Here is a 16,629-nt window from a genome sequence, read left to right as displayed (position 1 = left end):
GCTTTCAGCTCTGCCAACACACACTGGAGTTCCTCTGTAGCATGGCAAGGGTAGCGTGGGCCAAAAATGAACGGGCCATTTTAATGGCGTGTTTTGGCAACAGCTCTTGCCCAAGTTTTTTCCCCTCACTGCAATCCTTCTCTTGCCTCAGCTGCAGTGACACAGCCATTTCCCAGCCTACCCCTTGCATCACCTAGTTGCCTGTTGTTGCTGTTGTGGGTTCCTGGTTAAACCAGATTACTTCCCTGATGGGGCATATGATGTGGCTCTAGCAAATTTGTGCCAGCACAACTGAAGCAGCATTACATAAAGTAGGGAATAAACACTGGTTCGTGAAGGAGAACTGGAATATTTTAAGCCAGCAGTAGTGCCAAACACTTTGTTGATCAACTAACTGTGTTCAGTAGTGCCAGAATGAAAAGAAATACTCTACATCTGTCTTAGAGAACAATAGCTGTACCTCGAATTAGCTCCACCCTTTTGGCACATTTATTTGGGAATTGTTTAGCTTCTGCTGAGCTAAACAGGAGCAAGCACTTGCTCTGGGCTGTGCAGACTTGAAGGATTAGCCTGGAGCAATACTGTGTCTACTGTGTGTAGAAAGCCATAGGGCAATTCTGGACTTCCATGTGCCCATAGGGCAACCTGAAAGCAGCTGCATAACAAACAGGACTCAGACTGATCCATCAGCAGAAGAGAAATAAGTAGGTGAAGTGCTTTAAGGTTTCTTAAGAATTTGGACAAGAACAGAAAAGTCAATAGTTAAAAAAAAATATATATATATAAACAAATGGTTCCAATGTTATATGGTCTATTTCCCCAGGACAGAATGGCCTTAGAATAGAGGCGATCTTTCTAGTCCAGGACCAGAGGATAATGCAGAGTTTGCAGCACCCTGCCTGTGTCTTTTCCCAAGGATTAATGCAGCTTTGGATTTCAAAGATGTTTCTGGTTGTAAATGAACCAAAACTGTGAACATCATCCTAGAGAAAAGGTTTGTGCTCCCACACAAACACTTCCCCAACAAGCAAGTGATGTGATTTACAGAATTCTTTTGAAGTGTCATTTTAAATGCATTTATTTCAACCATCTAGATCTAGAGCACTGGCTGTGTTTCACTGGCATTTCAGAGTTACTGACTGAAAAGAAGTAATTAGCGAAAACACTGGCACAAAGCTGAGGGAGGGCTTGTCCTCACTTCACATGGATCCATTTCTTCCCTGGAAAGAAAGATAAGTACATCTAATACACAAAACACGGCAGGGGGTGGGGCAGGTCAGAGAGAGAAATAACTTGTGGAGGTTTAGAAAGCAGCAGACACAATAGCTGCCGGCCTTCAACTGGAAGGCTTCTTTCCCATTGTCCTCACCTGTATGGTCCTAATAAACGAGTTATTCAAAAAAACCACTTAAGCGTTTTGACCTACGCGCCACCCGCTGGAATGTGCGGGAATCGCTCCCTCTGGCTTGCCGAGTGCGAGAGCTTCTGCACTTGCTGCTGTAGGTGGCACTGAGCTAACGCGGAGGATTTGTCCGGCTCCAGTATCGCTGGCAAACCCTCAGCCCTCAGAACAGAGCATCTGATCAGAAGCCCTGGCTTCTGTTCCGTGGGCCGCAGGCACACGGTGCCGCTGCGGAGAAGGGATATTGGGTCACATTTATGTCATTCTGCTTATGCCAGAAACAGTAACAATTAATCTTTCTGATCTCCCCCAAACTAATTCTTATCCAAGATTTTTGCTTTCTGGAGAATGCTGACATTTGAAAGGTTTGTTTGTAGCAGTGCCTATTCTTAGGAAGGTGCTATTGTTAAAGCTTCCTCCGAAGCATTTAAAGGGAGATGGTAATGACTGCAGCCCCGTTAGTTAACACAGCCACCTCAGCTGGCTTTCCTTTGGTTACAGCTGAGCAGTAAGAGGGGCTTTGCAGATTAATATGCCGAATGGAACCTGAAGGTAGGGAGGTGACAACTGCTCTGGCCTCCTCCATCTACTGAGGAGGGGCTGGGCAGGCACTGCTGCTTTCCTACACTGCTGGAGGCTGGGCAGGGGCTGGCTAATCCAGGATGGTTAGTCTGGGTTTAGAGCCAGCAGCTGTGCCTGCCTGGGGAATGTCCCAGTGGCCTGAATGCCCATGCTGCCTTGTTCTGCTTCTTCCTTCTGCGTTTGCTGTGTGCCTCTAACCAGGCACAGGGAATTTGGACAAAACTTGGAGAACAAAAAGGAGCAAGAAGCTCTTGAAAGACCTGCCTGGGCTGTATGCAAAGAAGAGCAGCCTTTAAGGAGCCATTTGGCTGGTGAAACATCTGCTGGAAATACTACACAACGTGGACAGGCTGCCCAGGGAAGTGGTTGAGTCACCATCCCTGGAAAGTACTCAAAAACCATGTAGATGTGGCACTTGGGGCCATGGTTTACTAGTGGGCTTGGCAGTGCTGGGTTAACAGTTAGACTCGATGATCTCAGAATTCTTTTCCAACCTAGATGATTGTATGGTGTCTGATGGTTATAGATGGTAACTTACAGCCTGTGTGATATTATCATACAGCAACTAGCTGAGACCTAAAGTTACAGGGTTACTGACCACTGGGCTGGAAGTTGGCAGTCCCCTGAGAATTAGTGATTACAAATTGATTGCATTCATTTTCAGCAAACAGAAAACAGACTTTCAAAGGGGATACAGGTCCTGGGGCTTTCAAAGGGGCAGATTTGTCATCACTGAGATAATTAGAAGGAAAATTGTAAACAGAAAAAAACCCCACAAATAAACTTTAGGAGTACCTTTAAAATGAGATTACTGAATAGCTTAAAAAACCCTCCAAACTGCTGATTTAATAATTATCAAATAAGTTTGCCAAGAGCTATGGACTGCTGACATGACTTTTGAGTGCCCAGTATCTCCAGATAACTTATCTCCTGCCATGGTGTTTCTGAGTAATTCTGCACCTGCTGGTTTAACTGTAGGAAACCCTGCCAACAGCTCTGGAGTGCCTGTGTACCCCCAGAGCACAGGCCAGAGGCAGCAGCCATGATCAGCTTTTTATTCAGTTTTATTCTGAAATGCATGGATATTGTGCTCGCTGCTCTCCTGCACCCGCTCCAGGAATGGACAGAGGAGCTCAAGTCTTCTAAAAATATCAAAGTCCTGCAGGATCTCTGCCACCCAGTGCCTCCCCTCTCCAACTCCCTCTCCCCTGCCTTTCTGTTTGTCCTGGGTTCCCCTTTCCCAGCCTCCAGCTGTTTCCAACCAAAGCCAGAGGAGCTCCCTGATTATCACCTTTGCCGGGATGTGGATTGGGCATCTGACTTTCCACTTCCACAGGCAATTAGAAGGCTGGCCTGAAAGGCAAAGTGTCAGACACTCTTGGTAGGAGTCTGTGAAATGCAAAGGGAAGAAAACAAGAGGGGGAGAGGAAATAAAGTCTCACCAGCAAGGAAAAGCTGCAACTTCTCACAGACTTTGAAAGAAAATAGGAAAGCAGCCTTGGTTCAAATGAAACCATGGAAAGATCAGACAGGGCAATGTAGCCCTGTTAGCAGTGACATTTAATGTGGCTTTAAACTTTTGTTCTCTCCCCTAAAATGGAGATAATGGATAGAGATAAAAGATAACAGAGAGAGAAAGTGTTGCCAGCATGCCCAAGCCTTGCTCTTAAAGAAAGCTTTCCTGAGACCAACAGGTCCAGCTCCTGACCCCATGTCCAGCTCCATTAACTATTGCAGGCCTTCACAGATCGTCTTGTGAGCAGTTCCACAAAGGCTGGCCAGAGCTCACACTTGTGAAAAGCTTTAACTTGGGCACACTGGCTCTGTGAATACTTACACAAGATCTCAACTTTAAGTGTGGGACTAACAGGGCTGTGGGAGTCCTTCATGTGAAGAGCACACACCTCCTTCTCCTTCTCCTTCTCCTTCTCCTTCTCCTTCTCCTTCTCCTTCTCCTTCTCCTTCTCCTTCTCCTTCTCCTTCTCCTTCTCCTTCTCCTTGAGCAGCACCAGAGGGCTGTGCACTTTAAGTAGTGCAGGAGGAAGCCCAATGTTTTAATGCTGGTTTTGCCTTACAACACCTTTACATTTTCTGTAATCGTTTCTGGTTATATGTGGTTCATTGTGCCCCTGCACTGCTTTTCCTTTTATTTTTTTTTTTTGCAATAGGGCATCAGAGTTAATGCTGAACCACGCTGCTGCCAGGTACATAAGGTACATTCTGTCTTTCCTTGGAGACCGTGGTGCTGCTCAGCCGGAAAGGAGAACATGACAGCTTGGCAGCCTTTATACGTGTTACAAGTTGTACCGATACAAGCAACACACAGAAGGTATCACAACAAATGCAGCCTGGATTGAAATGACAGGCTGGGACATAATTTCCTGCAGCACGGGCTGGTGTCTAAAGAAGCCTCAGGTGTGGCAGTATTTCATCTACAGCTTTCTGCCCAGGAGTCTGCACTGTAGAAATCTCTGGAGCCTTCCCCACATCAGCCCGACCTCTGAGCCAGCAACATATTCACTGCAAAGCCAGCTAGAGTTTAGAGTGGTGGTGTCCTGTCTCTCTAAAAGTGGGTAGCTTCAATTTAAAAGTAGGCTAAAAACTAGCCCCAGTAGAGGTGCTGTGACATCTGTGTGGCTGTCCTAGTAATAAATATAAGTATCCATGTTGGCAGCAGGGCTGGCAGCAGTTGATATCTCACAGATTTGCACTGTCTCTGCCCTGCAATACCCACAGTTCCCCCCATGGTAAAAACAGGTCTCCTTGGCCACCCCTTCCACTCCTCCTCTCCCCGCAGTGTTTGTTTTTATGTACCTTATGTCCTCATGACACCAGAGCAAAGGGAGCCAGATGCAAAGCAAGGGGAGCCAGACACAGTACCAGATTCTGGCGGAGGGGAGCAGCCTTGTCCACCCCACTGTCCATCCCTGCTGTGATACTCTGCTCCCCACTTCCCACAGCAGCCTGACCTCAGTTGCACTTGCCGGGATTTGTCGCAGGTTGAGGGATGGATGATGTCTGGAATCGAAGTGCTGGAGGTTGGAGGGGAGCCAGGGTTAATGTTCTTCATCCTCAGGCAGCGACCAGTTCAAACACTTTCCTTTCCAAGAGCAGAGTGCGGCTAAATCGCAGGCTTTGTTCTTCCCGGTGACAGATGATCTCGTGGCCTTCAGGCTATGCCCTGCCCAGATCTGGGTGGAGACAAATGCCAATGCCATTAAAGACAGATGTTACATAGTCATGAGACGGAAATGACCAGAGAACATTAGGGCTCATCCAATTCTGATTCCAATAATCCGTGATGCTGTAGCCCAGTGCTAGTGAATGGTGAGTCTGTGCTTCTGCCTTTTTTTCTGCCCTTAAAGCCTTCTGCCACAGGTGTTTACACAAGTTCGAGGTGCCAGCCTACCCACAGGCCAAGGTGACAGCAGGGATGCCTGGGTGACTTCAGACGTGGGGTCCTGCAGGGCAGCAGGAACACTTCACATCTCAGCCTTCCTGATGAATGACACAAAGCCACAGCAGAGTCCAACAGATCCTTCTTTTCACCCAGTCCATGGCCATCCTGCCTAGCCAGACAAACTCATTTGGCATCCTTCTGTCAGCAGTGGGTTCAGCCAGAGCCTCAGGGGCCACATTGCGCAGACCCACAGAGATGGACAGCAGCGATCACTTCATTCCCAGAACCGCTGGTATCTCAGTAGGTTTTGAACTGAGGAGTCTGACATGAAAGTGGAAATCATTATCATTGGTCCCACCCCTGGTCAGCAGTTCAAAACAGTTCAAAAAGGGATTAAACCACATTATCATTGTGTTTCTCCAGGGAATGTGTTGGTCAGATGTCCATCAGGAAGGGTTGGAGTTAAAACATTCTCCTGAGGAGGGAGGGGGCAGCTCATCTCTTTCTGCACTACAACTCCAGCTGAGCCTGCGGGTTCTGGCACTGCTGCAGCTCAAGGGGAGAGTATCACCTCTTGCTGTCAGATAAGATTCTAGGTTTTCTCTTAAAGCAAGTGTTGACTTAAACTCTGCAGCAGCTCAGGGAGAAGCACTGGCCGTGTGGGCTCTGCTCCACCTGCTAATTCAGCCCAGTCCCAGTCTCTGTATGAGTAGATAAGCTTTACTAGAAGCAGGCAGGATTACACAGGTAGCTGAGAAGAGCTGCTACTGTGTGTATGTTTATAGGAGCTGGGCACTGAGAGATTTTTTTTCCCTCCATTTTTAGACCTAAGAATAAATATAAGCAAACACATGGCTACTTTAGTAATTGTATTTTATTGTTTCCTTGAGTTTGAAAGTACACAAAACTTGGAAAATATCCCTAAATTGAAGTAACTGTAATACAGAATCAGAAAAATAAATTGTTACTCATGAGAGCAAACCTAAGTCCTAATTTTCCTGTTAATTCCAGGACTCTAAATTCTGCCTAAAACTGTGCTAAGCCTAGGATGCAGGAGTCAAAAATATAAACCTTTGAGTTCCAGATAATATTTTATGTATGTGTACATATGTATATATGCATACAATACATACACATATAGATATATGCCCTTTGAGCTGTAGACAATATTTTATGTACATATATGTACACATATGTACACATATATATCTACTCAATGTGTAAATATCCAGTATGTAGACAATACATACATATATTTATATAATATGTGCATGTGTATGTGTGTGTGTGTGTGTGCAGATTATACACATGTAAGTGCTTCTGTTCTGCAATTCACCATAAACATGGCTTGGACAGACAAGGGCTAAACCCAGGAGTCCAAGAATGAAAAGCTGAGCCCATTCATTACTTTTTGACCCGGTGATGGTCACTGTTCCTTTGCCTGTATCTGTTTGCAATACTCCAGGGTGGAGACTGAAATAACTTGGACACAGTTCCACCCAAGTCAGTGAAATTCATCCAGCCTCAAGGGGACCCTGAGAAGCATTAGGCTCCACAGGCACCCTTACACAGGTGTATGTGAAGATGCATGGTCCTCTGAGCCCATCTGTATGGACAGTGCCTTTAAGTGCACCCTCTCTGCAGGGTATCAGGGCATGGGGGGAGCCCCAGCCCCATCTGCTGCTGACCCCTGCAGGCAGGTGTCCCTCCCAGGACCTTCATCACTGGCCCCAGGGCTGGGGGCCAGTGTGGCTCTTGGCAGGGCTTCAGGGAATGGGGGACTGGGTGACAGGCCACCCACTCCTCACACCAGCGCCATGCCATCCGTGACGCAGCTGCACCTCTCGACGATCATGTTGGGAAACTCGGCCGCCTCGATCTCGGTGCGGTTGCCCCTCTTGACCAGGTACATCATGGGCAGTGAGGAGCTCTCCGCCACAGCACAGGTGCGCTCCCCGTAGCCGAAGCGCCACAGGGGGCTGGGGGGCTGCAGGCAGCCCCCTGAGCACCGGTAAGCCTGGTAGCCCGCCGGCTCGATGATCCAGTAGCGCGCCCAGGAGAGCTCACGGAAGCTGACGTAGTGTTCCTGCCGGCAGCAGGTGGACTTGCCCAGCATCGCCTCCTCCCTGCAGTCCCCAGGGCCCCTGCACACCAAGGGAGAAACAAGAACTGATGCTGTAACTGGAAACGGTGAAGTGGGAGAAATAATCCCCCCTGTTAATAAAACAAATGGGCTCTGAGATAAGAAACTTGGCCCAAGCTTGGGGTTCATTTGACTATTCAGACAACAAATATGGGAAGAGGGGAGGTATGATTCAGCAATGACTTTCTAACTCCTACTTTCTAACTAACACTTGTGAGAGTAAGAGCTGCCCACCCTGGGTTGGCACACAAAATAGTTCACGGGCAAAGTTACTTCAGAGACAGTACAGATTCAGGCTTCATACATACTCATAGTCTTCCAAGTTGAGGGTGTAAAGCACCAGTTCGGGTTTGCCTAGGGCTTTATCCTTGGGGTCCTGAGAGGTGAAACGCACGGCTTTGGCCATTTCTGAGGCATAGCTGCCCACCCTCTCTCCTTCGATCCAGACCTCCAGGAACATTGGCTCCCTCCTCTGGTTTCGCAGCCAGTAATGCACAGCCTGTGTCACATCAAAGTTCTTCCAGCCCGACTCGCGAATAGGAACCAGCCTGCATGACAAGGGTTTGGCATTAGAGAAAAGCCCATCAGACAAAGCCTAGGCTAGCAGAGCTATTATTGCAGCAGAATAATTTGCTTCCTGTAGATTGTCACATGCCTTGATTGCACCATCATTTTTGCTGAGCGCTCTGGGCGAGCGCCCACAGCAGTAAACTGACACCTCGAAAAGAACCATACAGATCTAACAGACACTGAAGGGCTAAATAAAACCCTCTGTGCATGCTCATGTCAAGGTATTCATTCATGCTCAAACAGAAATAGGATGGTGCAGGATTACATGCATCCTCAGTACTAGTGATGACAATCTACACCACTATCTCCTACTACTCCTGTCCTAGCTGCATTAGGAACTTAAGTCTCTAGCCACCCAGAAAATGCCTTCAAGGAGTGTAAAACTTCCACAGAGCTTGAGGCTATAAAACCAGATGCTTTTTGCATAATTTACTTATTTAGACCAGCTAATGAAATGGCCAATGTTAAGAATACCAACAGCCAGTAACACACATGAGTTAGAGAGTGAGAGGGAAGTGAACAAGGTGGAGGGTTTTAGAGAACACCTAGCAGTACACGGCATTGTTTGACACAGAACTCAATTATTGTAATGAATCATCATATACTGCAGCCTTAGCATAATATCTGCTCTTATAAACTCATTCTGGGTTTAGAGGCTACAGAGCCTGACTCTACAGATTTAACCCTATCAGACTGACCTGAGCCACAAGTAAATGATACCCAAATCCAGCCCAGAGGGCCTGTAGCCCATAACTAGAGTCCTATCTCCAGGAGAGGTCCCTTTCTTACCTGGAATCTATCAGGGAGGTCCTGTTGGTACCATCGTGCTGCCTTTGCACCCAGTACACGCTGACTCTGGCGTTGGAGACAGGCCTGTGAGACTGCCTGGCAGGAAGGTTTGTTCTGTCCAGAGGCTTCTTGAAGAGTTTTAGTTCAGCCATTGTGACTTCGCTGTTTTTAGGTATTCTGCCCTCCATGTCAAAGATCAGGTTCTGGCGCGTGGTGGTGTCTGAGTAGAGGACTTCTCCTGGCACACCTGTGCAAGTTGGGAACCAAAGAGGTGACCTGTCATTGCCATCCTGGTGAGCAAAGCCCCCACATTTCATACACAATTATTATCACAACACACCTCTTCCATGCTCCCACACTGGGTGAGCCCTGTGGCAGAGCCAGCCACTAAGCATACTTTTTCTAATGCATTCTAATTTGAATCCAATGTCTTGCTAATGCCCTAATTCTTGTCCTGTCTCTCTGCAACCTGGAGGAACAAAATATCTTACATAATTTGACCCCGAATTGAGCAGACCCCAAAAGGTGTGCATCTCTGTGCCAGTGTTGGGCATAAAAGCAGGAAACTGCATTACCTGAAATAAAAAAGTATTTTCATTTGTTGCCCAGGGTGCTATGTATGTCTTTTGAAAGCAAAATAAGCTCTAAGTGTCCTTGTACAGCCACCATTGTACATCATGGTGTTTGTATGGCTGATTGCCTCCTTCATATTTCTCCCAGCCAAAAAAAAAAAAAAAATTTAAAAAAGAAATGAGGGAGAGCAAAACATCCTCGAAGACGTGTGATTCCTGTTATAGGATTTGCTGTAGATTTGACCCCAAACCTGCAAGGTCTGCAGTTTCTACTGTCTTTTTTTTTCCTCCACCTGCCCAGACTGCTGCTGGGTACCAAGGCTTTTCTCTTCTATTAAGCTCCAGCAGCAGCCTGCCTTTTGCAAGGACTGTGAGACTGCCTCTCTAGGTGTAAGGAGTTAATAGTGCTTTTTGATCTTTAAGATGCTGTTACATGCACTTCTTCTACCCAGTTGAGCTTTGGAGCCAAACCCAAACCTCACTCTCCCCACGGGTTTGCCTCTGCCGATCCTGAGGCCGGCCGGGAGAGCGTGGGCAGCTCCCCCTGCCAGCGGCACAGTGCTTCGGACGCTCCCCAAAGCAGAAACGTTACCTGCGTTGCCAGGGATCCCCCTGAGGATGCCGGCCAGGCTCGGCAAAGCTCGGCGCTTCACCCTCTGGCGCTTCAGCATGGAGATGTACTTGGTCTTGACGTGGTCTGGGATAACCAGATCCGCCAAGTCTCTCTTATGAAGTTTAGGGATCTCAGAGAGCCCCAGCTGCTTCAGAAATGCCTCCTTGAACCCTTCCTGGGTAAATGCTTGGACCGTGATGACCAGGCAGAGCATGCAGAGCATCCAGGCGCACCTCAGGTCCATCCTCCTCGGTCAGCAAAGCAGCTACCTGACTGGTAGAGATGAAGGGGGGATTCCCTTGGGGCTGATCTCGGCAGAGATGTGCTGGTAGTCTGCCTGAGCTGGACAGAGATCCCCTGCACTGGGGTTTTATAGCCAGTCTCGTCCCACTGGCACAACAAATTTCACAAGTGGGGACGAAGCAGAGGACTTGAAAGGATCACTCCCCTGTTGGTAGACACATGCCAGTTTAACACCTTCATCCACTGCAAAGTTAATACAAGAAGGTATAGGGGGGCTCCCAGATTCCTTCTCAGGGGAGAAGTTTTCATCTTTTTTAATTCCCTGTAAGTGTTTGCTCAGAAACCTCCTCAGCTATCAGTGTCCTCTGTTCATCCTAGGGATGGAAACACATCTGCATAAAGCAATACATTGCTTTATGTACTGTACCAAATGATTCTTAAAGGAAGTGTCAATTTTTACTGCAGGAGACTTGCTACCTAAAATAGCCAATATCAATTGGGAGATGCTTTATCTTTAGCTGAAAGTCCATTTTTATGGCAAGCATTAAAAAATCATTTAAATCTTGGGCGGGGCGGGGAGGAGGGAGGTACTACTTTGATCTCTGAGTATTTGTATCAAGTATATGAATCAGGGCAGTGAATCACAGCAGTTGAATGATTTATGTCCTTTTATGCTGCTTCTGAATCACAGAAGGTAAAAGATGTATGGGCATGACATTTTAGAGAAATGTCCCATCACTCTTTATGGATTCCTGTGGGTTTTAATAATACTTGTGCTAAAAAGAAGGTGGCCTTTATGCAAAGGCAGATCACCTTTCAGTGAATATGAGAAACCACTCCACTCTTTTGCAAGATGGGTGAAGAATATTGGTATTTTGAATGCTCTTAACAACCACAATAGAGTGCTGGCTCTGGAAAGTGAAGCTGACCTGGAGGTTGGCGTGGAGAGGCTGGATGTTTGCCACGAAGTCAACCTTTAAAGCTGAAGCTCACATCGCTCCCCAGCAAAGGCCAGGGAAGATGTGGAAATCTATTTTTGACACCAATCCCAGGAGAAGTGAATAGAAAAAATAGAATGTCATCGATAAAAGCGTGAAGGAGCATGGAGCTTGAAATTCTTATCCTCTCCAGCAGTCACATGCCTGAGCACATGTGCAAATGTCCTCAGCATCAGAGGTTCTTTGGATTTTATACCTCTGTAAAGGATTTAAAATTGGTCCAGTTTCATCCAATGGTGTGCCCTGAGGACAGTCTGGCTGGAAGATTCAACGCAATGAACTTGTACAAAAGCACCCCTGTTGTGGTTCATCCCTCATTAAAACAAGTGTCAGCCGAGGCAGCCTGTTTTGTAGCAGAGGAAGGCAATAAAGCCGTCTGGAAGAGCCTCACTAAACACTTCTCTTACAGCTCACTTTGTCTTTACAACCTTTTAAGAAACTTGTCTCCTTAAACATGATAAAGCCTCTGCTAGATGTTAAAAGGGAATTGAGTTTTAAGGCTAAAATGGAAACAGACTACAAACTAACAGCTTGTGCATGGCTCAAGGCAGTACATTCTTTAATCTTGCCCTTTGTGTAGCATCTTTCTCTGAAAATGGATTTTATACATTCATTTATATGTTCATTCAAAGTACATTCATTCCCAAGACACAAATAGCAGTGAAAAATACCCCCTTTATTTGACCACTTCAGCTTCAACTCAAGTAAAAAACTTCTGCTCTTGCAAATAAGAGGAGGGAAGGGGTTTTTTTCCTGAAATCCTCGTGACCCCCTCAGCCCCTCTGGAAGGCTCCATACTCCGTGTTCCCTCCCTCAGGATTGCTTCCCCAGTTAAATGGGACATTGCTGATCCTCAGGGGCTGGGACAAATGCAGTCACACGATGAACTGCATCAGAAGATTGGGTTGGAAACCCCACTGAGCAATGTTCAGGTGGCTGATAAAGTTTCTTATATTAGACTCTCTAAGTGTTGGCCAGCTCAGTTCGAGCAGTGAATTTATATTCATAGGATTAGTGTCACTTGGATAAAACTGCAGGTCATGGATTTGTAATGGTCTCTCTCTTATGCCACGAAGACATGATCCCATATTTACTTATCCATCCAATTAGTCTTTGCTTCAGAGAGTGGTCCTGCTGTGCAGTGAGTGCTCTTGAAAGAGCCACAATAACATAAAACGAAAATGTCTGATTGCTCCAGCAGCACCCAGCTTTCCTGTATCCGGATGAGATTTCTCCTGTGAGTGATGTCAAATCTACCAGGACTCTCCACTGTCCAATGTGTATTGGAAGGTGATTTATGGACTTCACACCTAAAATAAAATTATTGACCAAACACAGTTGAAGCTAAGAAGATCAACTAAGAAGAAAACAGAGAATGTGGATTGCAGGCTTTTCACAGGAGAGTGATTATCTGGTCCAATTGGAGGATTTGCCATTCCACCTTTGTCATGCAAACAAGGAAAAGTCAGGAATTTTATAATAGCTCTTTTTATGTAATGTGTATTAGAACCTCCATGGCATATTCAAAATGTCAAACAGAGAATTTGAAGAGGTTGCAAGGGATGAAGTATGAGAAACTCCTGGTTTTAATAAATGCCAGTTAGTTCCTAGTGGAGAGAGAATCTCTATGCTTAAGCTTTTAATTTTGTTACAAGCAGTTCTGTAAGACATTTGCTGGGCATATCCAATGCAATGATTTTTGGTAAATAAATCCAGTGGGTTCAAAGACAAAGTGTCAAGGGCTTGCCCTAATTATGTAGCTTTTATCCCGGGAAACAAGAATGTTTCAAATGTACTTGCAATATTGAGGACCTGAATATTTGACTTTTCAGGATTTGAATTGCCATGAACATAACTCTTTTGTATTATAGCTCGACTCATATTAGAACATCCCTTGCTTGAGTGATGTGAAAGATAACAATTTTTTTGTGGTTCAAGAAGTGCCCACATTTGTGCAACAGGTTTATTGTACAAAGATGGGAGCACAACTCTATGGAGATTTTAGTTTGTTGTTCCCCAAAGTTATGGTCTTCTAAATCTAGGAGTGGAATTAAAAATAGTAGTGACTAAGATGCTGATATAAACATACCAAGTTTAAAAATAATTCAAGCACAAGTTCTGTTTCATATTCTTTTTAAGCCTTAAACACATCACATTTTACTTAGCTAACAAAACACTGTAGAAGAGGCTGGTCATGTGAAGAGCTCTGTTAGGAATTTCAAAACTGGAAGTAACCTGGAGCTCTGGGAAGGCATGTTCTTCTCACACTGCCTCACCAAGGCACCCCACCAACCACCTGACAGTGCTTCCAACTGAATATTCCCACCAGCAGACCCAGGCTACACACCTTTAAGTGGGATTTCACAGACATGTTTGGCTTCTTTCTTGACTGGCATGGTCTGTGCTGGTGGTGGAACCCCTGTTCCTCTGCAGGAACTGGCCCCGTGTCAAACAGGTGGAGCTCATAAGCCCACAAGTGGAAAGCTGTCCCACTGCCAGCAGCCTGATTTCACACAAAATGGGTTTATGGCCAAGTCAAAAAGCATTTCCATTTCCTACCTCTGAAGCTGTGTGGCCCTTTCAGCTCAGGATGAGTGTGAGGTGTCACCAAGAGCAGGAGGTGACACTCGCTGGGTTGGTGGCTTAGCGCTCCTTTGGTGCAAGCACAGCTGGGGGGGTAACACAGCACAACACTTGCCCCCCTGACAGAGAAGCAGCCCTGTGTGCCCATGGTGCCTTTACAAGGAGAGAGGGGTGATGTATCTCTCACTACATCAACTCTGTGTGGCTCCAGGAACAATGGAAAATGACTAGTGGTAGTTACTCAGTGAGACTGTTACTCTGCAGAAGCAAGACCTTTCACAAATTTGAGAAATTCCTCTGGCACAAAGAGCAAGTGAGCAGGCCACAGGGTTACTATCACATTTGCTTGTCACTTTAGCTCCAAACACCATCAGCCACTGGCCTGGTCTAGAAATGCTCTAATTTGTCCTGTACTTGTTCCTTGAAAATGATGTATGCCTGCTGAAAGATACTGGAAACTGTCTTGCCAGGGCAGTGGCTTTCCATCCTCCTCTACATTGAGAGAGAGTTACTCTTTTGTTAGTGTATAGAATCATAGCATGGTTTGGGCTGGAAGAGGCCTTGAGGACCATCTAGTTTGAACCTTCCTGCCATGAGCGGCGACAGCTTCCACTGGATCAAATTGCTCAAAGCTCTGTCCAACCTGGCCTTGAACACTTCCAGGGATAGGGTATCCACAGCTTCTCTGGGAAACCTTTTCCAGTGCCTCACCTTCATCATAGTAAGCAATTTCTTCCTCATATCTAATCCAAACCTCCTCTTTGACAGTTTGAAGTCATTACCCCTTGTCCTATCACTACATGCCCTTGTAAAAAGTCCCTCTCCAGCCTTCTTGTAAGCCCCCTTTAGGTACTGGAAGGTGCTATAGGGTCTCCCCAGACCCACTTCTGTCTCCAGGATGAACAGCTCCAGCTCTCTCACCCTGTCTTCCTGGGAGAGCATGAATTGCTTGCTCAGTGTACAGAGACAGAATAAAAGCACCCAGGACTCCTGTGGGGCCAGTCTAGGTCACTGGAGTTTGTGTGTGTGCTCCCCATGGTCTCAGCCTGCTCTGCAAGAATGTGGCGTGGAAAAGTTTCAGAAGATATATCCAGATAACACAAGACATCCAGTTTTATCTGTCTCCCAGGACCAGGCTGAAAACAGCAGAGCCACTCAATGTAGTGTGTTGATCCACACTAAATCCTTTATGCTGGTTGTGATTTGCTACAAAAATTTGGCTGTGTTAATTTTTGTGCTAAATGGCTTTGTGCTCAATAAGGTATCATGTGACTTCCCTGCCTTCCAATCATCCCAGTCCACCCTCCAGTGAGCATAAAATCATAAAAGGGACTTTATATCTGTGATGTGAGCACTGACTAACATGACTCTGGGAAAGAGAACTTCATATCCCATGTCTGAGATGAGCTATGGTGTCTCTGAACTGATAGTGCACTGATCTCTATCAAAGGCACTGCAACCACAGCCTCAGTCCTTAGTGTTTACTCTGCCTGCCAACCAAGGAGCCAGTTTCACTAGCAAGTATTGTGGTCCAAACAATCATCTGCTCGAGCTACACAGAAACTATTCAGTTCATTTAATCCAGGTAAGAACACAAGCATGTTTTTCCTCATCACAGATCACGTGCCCTGTTGGGTTCCTCTCACAAATGCTGCAGCCCCAGGCAGCAATGGGGACAGTGTTCCCTCATGCATCTATCCCACAATGTATCCAGCATGGTAAATCCCCATTTTATTTGAGAGAGATATTGAAATCCTGGTTTGATTTTGAGCTGAATTCATTAATTTCTGGTGCTGTGCATCTCAGACTGCATTGACTTGAGCACATCATCCATAGGCAGCTTCTGCTTTCACTCACAGGCTTGTTTTGTTCAAAAGGCCCAGACAAAAGCTGTGTGTCTGAAGAGAGATGGATAAAACGTCCAAAGTACCACCATGTCCTTGGTCAGCTGATGTCAGCTGGCTCACTTGCAGGGTTTGTGTTGGCAGTGTTTGCAAAGTGCCAGTGTTCTGGCAGAAAAGAGATCTTCAAGATTTTTTTTTTTTTTTACAGAAAAGCAAACACAACTGTTTAAATACAGCCTTTTCTGTCCCCTCAGCAGTCTCCTCCCCACCGCCCTAGTCTGTGCCTTGTTTGTAGCTGGGGAAGCAGGATTTGTTATCACTCAGATGGCTGCAGAATAGGCTGCTAGCAAAACCGCTGACATTTAGCAAACGCTGTTGAATCAGATAAATAAGCGTAGGACCCTAAATTGCTTGCTTTGCACCAGAGTCCACTTCATTAAGGAATGTCCTCATTTCTGAGAAACAGCTGTATTTTTTAGGAGCACCACTTAATTTTCTAATAAGAGCCCATCTATCTGCCTAGTTAAAATTATGCTTTTTCTTTGCAGCTGTGTGTTTACACTGCAAAAGTTTATCAGCTTTTTTAAGAGTACGTTTCTCCTGCCCTAATGAGCACCTCTGGGCTAAGCAGGGCTGGTGAGGAGAGGCTGTACAAGTTCTCCCTGCCCTTGGCAATGACTGCTGCCAAGCTGGGCTTTAACCAATGTGTTCCAGCGAATGTCACCGTGAGGGCTCAGCGTGTGACCCTCTTAGTTGTCTGTCCCAGAGCCCGTGCATCCAGTAGAAGGGAACCTGAGTGCAAGGGAGGTGTCAGGCACGCTGGAGCAAACTGTGGCAGCCAAAGGTTTTAATGCACATGGTGCTAAGAACAGAGCTGAGCTCCACATCAG

The 16,629-nt window shown here is 46.2% G+C and overlaps 1 protein-coding gene across 1 annotated transcript; it reads right to left on the bottom strand.

Annotated features, from left to right (window-relative positions):
- Window positions 1-7,188: 7,188 nt before the first annotated feature.
- On the bottom strand, window positions 7,189-10,315 carry LOC126640296 (left-right determination factor 2-like). Its single transcript, XM_050315939.1, has 4 exons — window positions 10,051-10,315; window positions 8,887-9,121; window positions 7,836-8,075; window positions 7,189-7,528 (listed from the first exon to the last, which is right to left on the bottom strand). The coding sequence occupies exons 1-4, from the start codon at window positions 10,313-10,315 to the stop codon at window positions 7,189-7,191; spliced, it is 1,080 nt and encodes a 359-aa protein (XP_050171896.1).
- Between the last annotated feature and the right edge of the window lie 6,314 nt (window positions 10,316-16,629).

The sequence above is a fragment of the Myiozetetes cayanensis genome, unplaced genomic scaffold, assembly GCF_022539395.1.
Source record: "Myiozetetes cayanensis isolate MyiCay16 unplaced genomic scaffold, myiCay2020 scf2-11, whole genome shotgun sequence".
Lineage (NCBI taxonomy): Eukaryota > Metazoa > Chordata > Aves > Passeriformes > Tyrannidae > Myiozetetes > Myiozetetes cayanensis.
The sequence above is the reverse complement of the archived record's forward strand: the minus strand, read 5'-3'. Positions and strand labels throughout refer to the sequence as shown.